Source organism: Stegodyphus dumicola, chromosome 6 (assembly GCF_044657685.1).
Source record: "Stegodyphus dumicola isolate Sdum_Otavi_A_Nest chromosome 6, ASM4465768v1".
Lineage (NCBI taxonomy): Eukaryota > Metazoa > Arthropoda > Arachnida > Araneae > Eresidae > Stegodyphus > Stegodyphus dumicola.
In genome coordinates, this window is record NC_140773.1 from 226080083 (window position 1) to 226093445 (window position 13363).

Consider the following 13363-nt stretch of genomic DNA (forward strand, 5'->3'; position numbering starts at 1 on the left):
ACGAAAGCTTAAAGTTGCACAATAAACTTGAACCAACCATTTCATTTCTTGTGCTTTTCATTTCTATCTTTACACTTACTTGGATGACACGATCCCATCCAACAAGGGAGGACTTCGAACCGTAGTAAAGAATGGTTCTACTTAGCTGTGACTTCTACTTAGTTATGTTCAGCGCTTTTACCCCTCGGTCGTCCTGACTCTCATACTTTTCGTAGTTTTTGAAATTCGATTCATTTAGGTAATTTCATCTGCTGTGTAAGAGATTATCACTGATATTTTTTTTACTTCGCTTCATCTGCGATAAAGTGACCAAAATATGACGCCTCTTTCCACAGTAAATAGAATACCAATTGCTAATTTACTATTATGTATTTCTTAACCAGTAAACGCATATAATTTGTTTTTTCAGAAAAGCTTACGACATCTTTTATTAATTAAAATAATGACTCAAATATTAAAAAAATTATCAGTTAGACATGTTAAAAATTAAATACATTTAAAATTGTATCAAATAGTTAGGTTACTAAAATACAAAATGAATTTCAGACTTACGTATGGTATTACAGAAATATATTACTTCAGTAAATATTAAATCTTATATAAGAAAGAAAATAGCTGACTAAAGGAGATGTTGGTGAAGAATTAACACGGTACGCACATTCAAAAATAAATTAAAAAGAAAAAATGCTGCACCATTTTGAAAGATAATCTTAATAAAAATTTTCTAAAATGCTACGAACTGCGTGGGTGCATTAAAATAACTGAATATTTTATCGATTTATGACAAAAATAGAATAATTTAGGATCTACTTATATGAGAGATATCGTCTTAAATGAAAATATTCATAGGGCTTTTATATGTGGTTCTTATTAGCTTCAAAGAATAGTATAATATTTACGTTTACTTGAAAATGTTTTAAATGTATATTTAAAAAAAAGTAGATGATATGTATAGCGATACTGTATTCAGAATACAGAATATATACAGTCAAATGCATGCAACTGTTAAATGCTAAGGAATTAATATTAGGAATACTAAGGAATACGCAAAATATGGTACTTACTTATTATCCCGTCGCGCGATTCAACGCCAATTATGTATGACCATTTCCTATAGAATTCTGCCATAACGACTGGTGACTGGAGACCGTTGGTGAAATTATTCCCGCCAGAGGTCGTGTGTGTGTGTGTGATTATGGCAAAGCCTCGAGGGCTATCTGCCTAAGAGGAGGGATGCCTTCGTGGAGGACTTTCTAAGGGAAACTGGCTCGTATACACGTTACACATGGGGAAAACCACGAAAACGCCCATGCAGCCAGCCCGTTCGCGGGATTCGAACCTCGGACCGAACTACCAGTGTTCAGCGATTTTACCGCTCGGCCGCTGGTGGGCTCCCGCCAGAGGTCGATGGGATAGTAAGTAAGTACCCAAAATATTTATACACATTAAAACACAAATAGTTAAAGAAACTAAGAAATAAGGGTTACTGCTTGTCTGCATATGAAGTAATAATTCCCGTTAAATATATGCAATTACTTCTCTTTTAGACTTAATGTTAAGTGGAAACAGTTAGGGAGAATTACTAAATTGGCTCATAGCTGCATGTTTATAAGTTTGCGAAGCATTTTTTCTTTTCCTTACCATAGGCCTCAGTTGTGTAATTAAAAGCAAGTTTGGCTGGCAGTCGATAGGTCCAAATTTCAAACCTTACGAGAGTATTGTTGATTTTCTAGGCTTCCTGATTCAAAATAAACCCAACGACTCTATAAATGGCCCCCAAACTAAAATGAGTAGGGGGGGATTATTTGTCACATAGATTTGGCGACTGAGTTCTATATCTCTTGTCACCCCTTAAGCGAAGGAGAATGTAAGAAATATTTTCCTTCCAAATCGCGTGCCTTCGTGGTGAATACGATTCAGCACTTCAAGCTGGCAATTTGGAGGTCCGAAGTTCTCATCACCTCAAGATCACAGCTGAGTTTACCTTTCTCCTGATCCGAAACTAACTTAACAAATCCAAAACCTCTTCAACCCAGAATCACATTTCTTCATGTTTTTCCCTTATTTGGATTATTTTGTGGTAAATGTTAGTTTCAGTTCAGTTTTCATTATTTGACAATACTATTTTTCTTTTGACTATTTCTTATATAGTTCTGTGGTACAGGGAAAAAGAAATTTTCCTTTTTAACTTTTTAAACTGTCTATATGTAATTATGAAATACTGTATTGTTTTTCAATTTTTTATTTTTATAATAATTACTTGATATAAATGAAGCTTTAAAGGGGGAAGGAACAAAATGCATTTTATTACAAAATTAATATTGTAACTAAAGTTAAAATCATTTCATTAAAATCTCAATCGGGTATGAATTTTCGAGAAGGTATTTGTTGCTTTTAATTAATAAGGACTTTCAGGGACTTGAATTTTAGTAACACTTTGACCACGAATTAAAAATAAATATTGCATCGTTTTCTATCCAAGTGAACGAAATATGTCATAAATAAGGTAAATTAATATTGATATTTTCGGGGGAAAGTATTTGTTTCCTTTAATAAGGGATTTCAAGATTTTAACTTTATTAACGCTTTGAGCACGAATTAAAAAATATTACATCGTTTTCTACCTAAGTGAACGAAATATGTCATAAATAAGGTAAATTTAGCATTTGGGATTTAGCGATCAACTTACTAATAAGCACACCTATTATTCAGGAAAACTTTATTATACAAAATAAATTTTGCATCGTATGGTACAGGCTTGAGCATTCTTTGAATAAGCCAAGATTATACATTGGGCAACTCATATTTGTTTTTTTCCATGTGTTCATTTTTGTACAATGAGCACGGCGGCGTGTTGATTTTCCAACTATTGGAAGATGATTCTCTACATTCAGGATATTTTAAGTACTTTCTGACCCAGCAGTAGTTCCTAAACTTAAATGGGAAATATATGTTCCGTTAGTAGTCAAAGGATTAATACAGGAAAAAAATAAAATTTAGAAATGTACATGCATTTTTTTCATGTATTCAAAATGTGTAAGAAAAGTCATTGTATTTATACGATCCAAAATCAGATGACTTACAGAATAATAATACTTCGCTAAAAGTAAGCATTTTGCTTAAATGAAGGAAAGTTAAAATAATAAGTACTGTTCTCTAAAGTTTTATGAACAGTAGTAATCATTAATCTGCATTTATTTATATATGTAAGATATCTCTGAAGCTACTAACATGGAAGAGACAGAGGATTATATAATGATAACGTGGGAAATTTCTGTCCAAGACATAATGTGCTATAATGTCGCGACAACTTTACAGCGCGTTAATATCTCGCGGAAGTTTCCGAACGACAATTATTGCAGTATACTTCGCAACACAGAACAAAACATGCTCGACTTACAGTCAGTGTCATCCTTTATTAGAGAATTTTGCCACGTACCAATGAGCATCTTTTCGCTGGTTGTATGCTGAGTACCTGGAAAAGAATACGTTAAATTAATTTCTTCGACCACATCCATTTAAATCATTTTGATTCATTAAAAATAATACAAAATATTATCTTTAGAATGAATGAGAGTATTTTCTTTTAGGATATTGCGAGTTCGGTGGGAAGTAACCATATAATCGAGAACGTTTTCAACAAAAATGAAATACCAGAGGTTAATAAGGAAAATTATAATGTTTACGACGTTGGGGGAAATGGAATTTTGGTCTCTGACGTCGAAAATTACGTGTTTTTAAAAAGGAATGAAAAGCGATCTCCAGCATTCCTTCTGTAAAAGGAGATTAAAACAACTGACACACGTTAAATGTTTTATGGCAGTGAATAGATGTCTCAGCAACACGATTTAGCTGAATCGATAGCCTTGGAGGCAACGCAATCCGTTGCAGAGTTTCCTTAAGTGCCATTTCCTGACGGAATCTCCAGATGAAATAAGGTGACAGGTGACAGCAGGGCCGGACACCCGGACGGCTTTCAAAGACTAATCGGGTAAGATGAAATGTACGAATGTTTCGCAAAAGTTTCAAAGATAGGGACGAGGTCGTTTACCTGGCCTGCAATAACACAAAATGAGGATCGGCGTTTAACACTAACGGCCAGAAGAAACCGTACTATGACTTCGACTTTCTTGCAACAGCATCTTCAGAGAGCTAATAGTACCAGACTTTCGACTCAAACTGTTCAAATTTGACTCCGCCATGTGGATTTGTAGGCTCACAGGCCTATGTTTTGTATTTCGTTGACAAAGAACTGTCGTAATGTCTGCACAAGGTGGCCACAGAAGCATCTCAGATGGGGACGAGATGAGTCGAGCAATGTGCTCTTCGCTGAAGGTACTGTACAACATGGCAATAGGCATATTCTTATCTGGAAACAACCTGGTACACGGAATACTCCTACATTTATCCCTGAAGGTGTCCGATTTCGTGGAGCCGGAATGATAGCCTGGGACAGTTACTCAAAGAAACTGACAGAGACTCAAACAAAACTGACATTTGTTATAGTTCGACCTTCTCAAACGCAACCTTCGCTATCATTCTGCCAAAACACATAGAATCGTCCAAAAGGGGTGTTATTAGTTGCTGCGACGTGAAAAGTAACGTGAAGAGCTCCGGGAAGAGATAACTTATATGCTCAAGGGAAAGAAAGTCTCAATTCTTACACCCTATTTTGAGAATAATTCGGTCCGAATGGCGTATTTGTGCTCATGGTCGCGGATGATGCGGTCGAACTATAATTGTGGTAAAGTAGGAAGTCCTGACCATTATGTTTTTTAATATAAATGTACAAAAGAGCATCAGTTAAATAAACTTTCAAATCAATGCTGGAAAGAATGGACTCAATACCTACTAAAACATTCTGCTTCATATAACAAACTTTCAAAACCAATAAAATTCTTTATAAATTATAACAAATAATTTGAACAGTTATTTTCCTCAACTAATTTATTTTCGTATTCTAATGTTAAACATTAGAACTCAATATATACTTTTTATTATTTATTTCGTACATATCAAAATTAACTAAATTCTCCAATCATTTAAAAAACTGACTAATTTTCGGATATCTAAACTGAAACTGGAACTGAATTGTACTACGTCAGTCAAATGAAACCTTCTGCAATTACGATCATATGAGACACCAAACTTTATTTACGAAATTACCGAATTTTCGATCAAAAGAACTTAATGCTGAACTTACCGAACTTTAGATCTCTAGATTTATTACTTTACCGAACTTCAGAACTCTAGATTACTTTAGACTTTAATCTATTGGACTTTATTGAACTATTGAAATTTACTGAATCTTAAAACATAAAACTTTGAATTATTGAAATGTTTTTGTACTATTGAACTATTAAACTTCATACTATGTATATCTATTGTATATATCAAAAATAGCTCAACGTAGCATGTAAATGCAAAGCAGACTGTAAATAGAATTCACTACTGTACAATATTCATCGTAAAATTCTTCCCATAAATGTCGTTGATCTGCCAACCCTACCCTGGAGTGGGGGTTGGATAGTACTCGTATTTTAAATAAAATTTCCACTGGTTAGGCTCTTTCTGTTTGGTATGATCTTAGGTCGAAAGCCCACTCACTGGTGCAAACTCTGGGCTGGCAGTTCTATCAATGTCCACACCGACCTGCACATTATCAGGAATGGAGCACTAAAGACCCAGCGATATAGAGACAAGATTTTCAGACTTACTGTGCAGATTCAGACTTATTACGCTGCAACAATTGGGGATGAATTCATTCTCATCTATGATAACATAAGGCCACAACATGCTCAACTAGTGGACAATTCGAAGAAATCCTTTGAATGAATTGACCAGCATGTTCCCTAGATATTCACCCAATGTTTGGGATATTCCAGGGCGAGGGCTGCTAGTCGCTTATCACCCCGAGAAACAATTCAGCAGATTTAAGATCCCTTCTACAGGAGTGGGAGGGAACAACATCCAGGTCCTCGTTGATATCTTGTTTCCATGCATCTTAGCTGTGCGACAATGCTATCGGTCCGGAGAAACCATATCCCTTTTTGAAACTCATTTGTATCCAAGAAATCACGTGTTTTGTTTGGTTGCATAATATGAACAAACTGTGCCTGTTTTGTTTGGCGAAAAATATCGTCAAAATTATTCCGAAAACGAAATTATTCCTTATCCTTTAACTGTTTCGAGGAGAATATTTATTAATTTTCTCACAAAATATTTATTTTTCACACAACATACTTTTTATTTCCTTACTAATTTTTTCCTTCCTCGCTATATCTTTTTTTGGGGGCTTGAAAATTATAAACAGACTTTCCAAATGCTTTTCAAATATCACGTGAGTTCTAATTCCCCAAATGATGCTCCAGATGTCTAGTCAAACATTAGATTTCTGAAGTACTGTTACATACCATTGATAACTGGCATATCATTAAATTATGAACTGTAATTTGAGAAAAAATATATAATAACGTGATGGATATGCATATTGTTTTTACTTCCTTGCACGAAGTAAAAGAAGCATCGTGAAGTCGAAATTGTACATACGGAGAGAATAAAAACATTTTCCAAAACGAACTGTAAAATATATTTAAAAGATGAAGAAGCATTGTTGAAAGATTTTCATGCTTGGAAAATTCTTATTCTCACGATTTAGAAACGTATCATAGGTACCCTTGTAAGGAGATGACTAAGGTACTTACGTATTATCGAAACCGCCTTAGAAATGTCGCCAAATTTTCAGAAGTCGCCAAGCTCTGGAAACCATGCGGGTAATGCTTGTTAAGCTAATCATATCCATTATAAGCTGCAAACCAAAAATTCACGAAATCACCTTTTTCTTTTGTAAAAAATCACCAAACTGCACTTAGATGGTTGCGCAAATACGTACCGAAATTTCTTATATTAGAGTTTCTAAGTGTGCACGTCTTATAATGCATAGATGAAGCACGGTCAGTTTGATGCAACATACATTTTGTTTCCATTCTGTGCAACCTACATTTCTGCAGAAATTTTATCACTATATTCTTGTAATACTCCACAGATAAAGAACCAGTTCTAGAGATCAGGAAACCAAAAAAGACTTCACAGACGTTTGGCTCAGTGCAAACTATCCAGAAATTAGGAGCAATTAGTTTCAAATAACATAGCGAACTTCATATTCGTTGTTTCTGCTATAGCTTAGGAATATAACCTACCTTCCTTTTTTGATAAACAATAATTAACTGTATGGCAAAATTAATTATTATTTGCATTACAACTTAAGAATTGAAAATGGAATTTAAAGTACTAATCCACAGCAATAATTGGTTATAATTAAACATTAAATATCCCATTTCTTTATCCCCTTTATTAAAACAATTTTCAACAAAAGCAATATTGGAAATTGTGAAAAATGTGTCTTATCTATGCCCAGAATTTTCAGATGTAATTAACAGCCCACCAAAATGCGAAGTTCATAAGCGTATTAAGATCAAAAACAAGTAATATTAAAAAATTTTATAAAGTCAATTCCTACTTAGGTGAACAAAGAAAAATTTTATTTTAGTTACTTTTTATTAACATTATTAACATTTCTTCGTTTCTAATTTATGAAGCTGATGGTGGTCTATAATTTCTCGTTTTATCCATAACTTGCAATGCTTCATTATTGCAAGGAAACTCTTAGTGAGTTTAGAGCAGTCCAGGTCTTCAATTAATAATCCATCTAATGATTTCACACGACGCAAGGCGACATATGCTTGACCTGCTGCCAAGAGTTTTCGTCTTAGATACTTGTAAATTACTGCATAATTTACACTGCTATCTATTTATTTTAATAAGTAAGGGACATTTTAAAGGGTTATTTTTAAACATATATTATTATCACGTTAACATAGAAATAGGGGGAGAATTTTCGCTACATAATGGACATTACATCCGCTTCATCCAACTCTATAAAACTACAATTCTTCAATTCCATACACTTTAAATATCTTTAGAATTCTTTCTTACGGTTGCCACTTATTTTTGTTAAGTATTAGAATCCCATCCAATTTACTGAATCTTGAACAACAGAACTTTGAATTTTGAATTATTGAAATTTTATTTTACTCTTGAACTATTATTATGTACTATTATTGATATGTTATAAAATTAATTTTTATAGCACGTGAGAATTCCTAATAAACGATCAGTAGGAATTGACTTTAATATGTGAAAAAACTGTATTAACATCAAGAGTCCTCCACTACAAGTTTAAAAAAGTGTATTTGAACTTGAGTGGATGAAGAAAAAGTACGTATTTTATTAACGATTGACAATTTGAACAAATATAGGGACAGTGTGAGCTAATAGTAGGAATTTAATTCAACACTGACATTCCATTATTTATATATTATGTTGGTAAAACATTTAATTTATATGTGATCGCTATTGAAAACAGCCTATTATTCTGTACAGCATTTTGTAAATACGGCTAAATTTTAGCTAAAAGAATGTCATGAAGTAATTTTTAAATATTTATATCTAATATGAAATTTGAATAAACGGAGAAACAAAAAGATGAAACATTAAAAAATTATTATTAAAACAAACAATCAGTAAATTACCTTCTGTTTTGCTCGTCTTGCTGGTGTACTGTGGAGCTGGTGAAGAAGTTGTAGTGGGTCGAGGGATCTCTGAAATACAAAGTGTGATTCAATATTGCAAAATCACTTTACAATACTAGCATTTACTATAATTCCTAGTTAAGTAATTCAAAAGGGGTTAAATATGCCACAGAAAGTAAATTTTCAAGGTCAAGTAATAAATGTGGTTTTGCTCAATTTTTAAAAATTAAACTTTTTGTTTTAAAGGTGCAATTGTTTTAATCTGTGTTAATACAACTCCTACAGTTTATGTTATTACGAAATTTTTTATGTATGTAAATAACAAGTTCAAAATGTTAGTTACGTTCATGAAGTTACGTTCAAAATTGTACCTTTTCTATAATGTAACAGGAAAATATAAATCTAATGTGCGGAAGTTCTGCCGGAAAAACAAGATTAAAGAGGTAAGAATATTTAAGATTGAAGTAAATGACTATCTCGCCAATTTGGTGACGGTTTTGGCGATTAATTTTTGTTACCAAATGTGGTGCGAAATCGCTGAAAGTCGCCAAATTTGACAACATTTTAGTCTCGTCCCTGTATAACTCCAACGGATACTGTAATTACATAAATGTAATTGATCCTATATGTAGCTGTAACCGCATCCGTCCCTCATATGCCTAACCATTTCTAGATGCCTATGCCTATTTCGAGAAGTGGAAGGTATTAGTCATTTCTTGGTAATCTGTGGGGAACTATACAAGATCGGTGACAGCATGAGTTTCGGAGAGTTGTTAGCTCACAAGTGAATTCGCAATTCTGAGATATCGCCGTAGGGGCTTCGCCTTTTAGATTCGCTTTGCAGTGCGTTATGTTTAACATTCTCAATAGTTTGAAATGCAACTACTGATTGTGCTCTGTGATACTGTGAAGAACTGTACGAGTATTTTTGCGGAAATTTCCATAACTGTAAATTGTTTCTTTTGTTTCTTTTTATTTGTGAAATTTTATCAAGCTATCATCAGTTCTGTGTGAGTTCAATCTATTACGAATGGTACGCACGCAACAATATGTTTGAAGTTTAAGTAAAACTAAAGTAATAGAGGGTATTAAACAACTGTACACTAAGTAAAAAAAAAAAAGAAAAAGGGGGGCGGCAGTTCTATATCTCCCATTCTACTGGGTTGATTGGCCAAATTCATCTTGTGTCTTTTATGTCTCGAGAGTGGCCCACCAGCGGCCTAGCGGTGAAGTCGCTGAACGCTTGTAGTTCGGTCCGAGGTTCGAATCCCGCGAATGGGCTGGCTGCATGAGTGTTTTCGTGGTTTTCCCCATGTGTAACGTGTATACGAGCCAGTTTCCCTTAGAAAGTCCTCCTCGAAGGCATCCCTCCCCTTAGGCAGATAGCCCTAATGTGCTTTGCCATAATTAAATAAACCAAACCAAACCAAACCATGTCTCGAGAGTGCGACTTAAGATATATACTAGATTTATATACAACTCTGTTCTAATATAGGTATTTGGACACAAAATCTGACGTTTTCTGAAATTGCATGCGAATTTTATTCCATATTTCGATTCTACGACTCAAATTATGCCTAAATATTAAATTTTGTAAAATTTCGTACGAAATTTATGGCGAAATGTAAGAATTTATCTTGATGGAATTTTTTTTTCAGTTTGTGCCAAGAATAATTCACTTGGCGAACTTCTTAATTTATTGCAACCTATTTTACTTTCCCTTTTTTTTTTTTTTTTTTTTTCATTGTAACCGAACGGAATAAAAATCATCGTTCATTATTTCAAATAAATTTAACAAAGTGCTTAAAACACATTTGGCACTATTATCGCTTATAACAAATACGACAAATTTCAAAGAGAGCCAATATGTAAATTCACATATATCCTAGGAAATTTTGAATAAAAACTCTAAATTTTTGCAAGTATACTTATAAATGCACTTTAAATGCTAAAAGTTTTATAGGTTATAAGTCAAAATTTTATTCGAAAAATTTATAAAAATTATATCAAAATTAAAATTTAAAAAATTAATGTTAAAAACTGGGGAATTTTGTGTGTGTCTACGTGCAACTGAAGTGTCTATGTGCAATATTTTTCATAATACACACATTTCAAATCAGTCATTCTTTTTTAAACACCCTGCATAATTATTAATATCGTTTTGATCAAAATTAAAAGGCAAGTGTGATAAAATAAATGCATATTTAAAAAAAAACAAGTACAATAATAATTATGCATTTTAAAACAGCCTATTGATAAAAAATTATATTTTAAAAGTTCATTTTAATTTAATACATGTATTTTTCATTGATACTTAAATTTCAGACACGACAAAATATGGTTTACGAGGAAATAGTTATTGCATAACGATCATGCTGCCATTATTTTTTAACTCTTTTCAATTCTTGAGACGAAATTTTCGATTTCGATTAAATTTATTAAGAGGCAACGAAACTCCCATAAGTTCTGCACAGTCTTTGTATTGATTCGAGCTGAGAATGCGATTTAACCTAGCTTCAAATACATTTGCGGGAATTCCAAATCCCGCATCTTATTCAAATTTTTAAATAACTTTCTCTCATTCGTTTTCTGTTACCTGTTTTCCCCTTTACCACGCCTTGGGGGAAAATTTTTCAAGCTATTTCCCAAAAACTCTTTTTATTCCATTTCTATCTCTTATATCTCAACTAAAGCAACGAGAATTTGTAAATAATTCATTGGCTAATCCATCTTGCGTCGTAAAATAAAATTGATGTGGGCGCCATCTAGGAATTCCTATGATAACTCTGTCACATATGTTGGAATGTTATCCTTGACTATTACTTCATTTTTCATGCGCAGGGATTTTGTATGATAAGCTTCGGTATTTTAAATGTCTTTATTTAAACCAACAGACCGGAGAAGACTAGAGATTTCTTATAAAACGGAATTCTAAAATTCTTAAACTGATCTGCTGTGCCTGAACTTTATATTTTTATTTAAGCTGAAGAATAAATGATTACTGATTACCGTCTATCTAAATTAATGTCTTCGTAATAACCTTCAGTACAGAAATAAAAAAAAGGGGAAGAGTAAACCAGGCTTCATGTTTGAGTGTTTTAAAATTTGCTCCCCTCGTTAAAATATAAAGTATTAACTAGTGTAAAATTTTATGACGTTAGATTGTTTGAAGATATGAAATAAATGTTACAAAAACCATTGGAAAAGTTGCATGTATACAGTTCCATGCAGGAAAAGCTATTCCCTGAAGGAATTATCAGAATGATGTACGAGTTAATATACATATTCTCCTACAAAGAAGTTAGACCTGATTTTAAATTTAAACAAGACCTGATTTTAAATTTAAACAAAACCTGATTTTAAATTTAAACATGTATCCACCTTTGGTAGCTATATAAGCTATATAAGTTATTCTTCTTTCCGCATGTCTTCGTGGTCTAAGTGGAAGCACACTCGACGCGTTTTCGAGAAATTTAAAGTTCGAGTCCTGGCGAGGGCCTTGCATATTTTTCATGTCTGCTGCTTTAACTCTTTGAAAAACCGAAGCCATAGCTAATCTGTATGTTAAAATACCGAACTACTTGAAATGGTTTTCGACAGTCACAGCAATTTCCTTCCTCATCCATTAACGCACAAAGAAGAGTGAAGCTTTCAAATGATATCCTTCCTATTTCTAACAAATAACAAGAAACCACATATAAATCCTCTTAGGACAAGCTGTCTGTAATAAACTGATACAATGCATTTGAGGAAACTGCACCTGCTACTGCATACCTTAGGGGAAGGAAGAAAACAACATCGGGATTTAGGCCGTTAGCGGCCGTTGTGGTCGTTTGAATGAAAGGCCGTCTGGGCCGTTATGGTCTGCAAAGAGTTAAAATAACCTAATGACACTAGAAGTGGTGCCCGAACTATAAGATGGTGGACGATAATTCATCGCCAACAGGGTCTGGCAACGGGGTCCCCTAATCCCCAGATCGCCCTTTAGGCATAGTTTATAGTTTGGGCACAACTATTATTTGAATGAACTTTGTTTGTTGAACTTTGTTTAGCTTCAACATATAGCTATTGATGCTGGTAGTTGAAATCCTGTCCTAAGGAAAAACTGCACACAGTGGGTGAAACCTCACAAAGGTCTCCTAGAGATCACCTATAGAGATTTTCAGTTAAGTAGATTATTTTTATCGCTGTAGCATTCTACTTAGCATGGGCGAAGGAAATTCATTCCCGCAATAATTCGAGCATAATTCGAGTTTCAGATGTTTGAAAGGAACAGATTTTGGCCTCTACCGATGTAAAAGTGTTAACTCTTCAATGAAACACCTGTCGAAAGTACCGTTTTCAACAGTGTTTACAATAATATTGCCATAAAGGCAAGACAAATGCAGCGTTTTAATGTTTCGAGTCATAATAAGTTTAGGAAGCAGATAATTAGGATACATATTACTCACCGTACAGCTTAATAGTTCCTTCGGTTTCGCCAAGAGAATTTTTGGCAACACAGGTATATGGACCATAATCTTCAGGTTTAAGATTTCGAATTCGGAGATGCATCTTGCTTTTGTAACTACCTGAGTCCAGAAGCATACTATCGTACTTAGAATTGGACAGAATCATGACACCACCTTCTCTTGTCCAGTATGTGACAGACTTAGGATGACTCTCCAGACCACAGTCCAGCAAGACATCCGTATCCAGAGGAGCTCCTACCAGTTGGTTAGGTATCCATATCATGGGTGCGACTGAAATGAAAATTGAACTTGAATACGTTA

At 33.8% G+C, this 13363-nt stretch overlaps 1 protein-coding gene across 2 annotated transcripts in view; it reads right to left on the bottom strand.

Annotated features, from left to right (window-relative positions):
- The window catches only part of LOC118185734 (lachesin-like), an 898780-nt gene that overhangs the window by 16588 nt on the left and 868829 nt on the right, over positions 1-13363 (bottom strand). Inside the window, exons 7-9 of one of the 2 annotated variants that reach the window (XM_085819606.1) lie at positions 13043-13333; positions 8592-8660; positions 3440-3475 (exon numbers count right to left, since the gene is read on the bottom strand). In XM_085819606.1, the coding sequence (XP_085675732.1) occupies positions 3440-3475; positions 8592-8660; positions 13043-13333 (396 nt within the window). Of the gene's footprint in view, positions 1-3400; positions 3476-8591; positions 8661-13042; positions 13334-13363 lie in introns of both variants that reach the window. The other variant, XM_085819605.1, reaches the window with a different exon arrangement.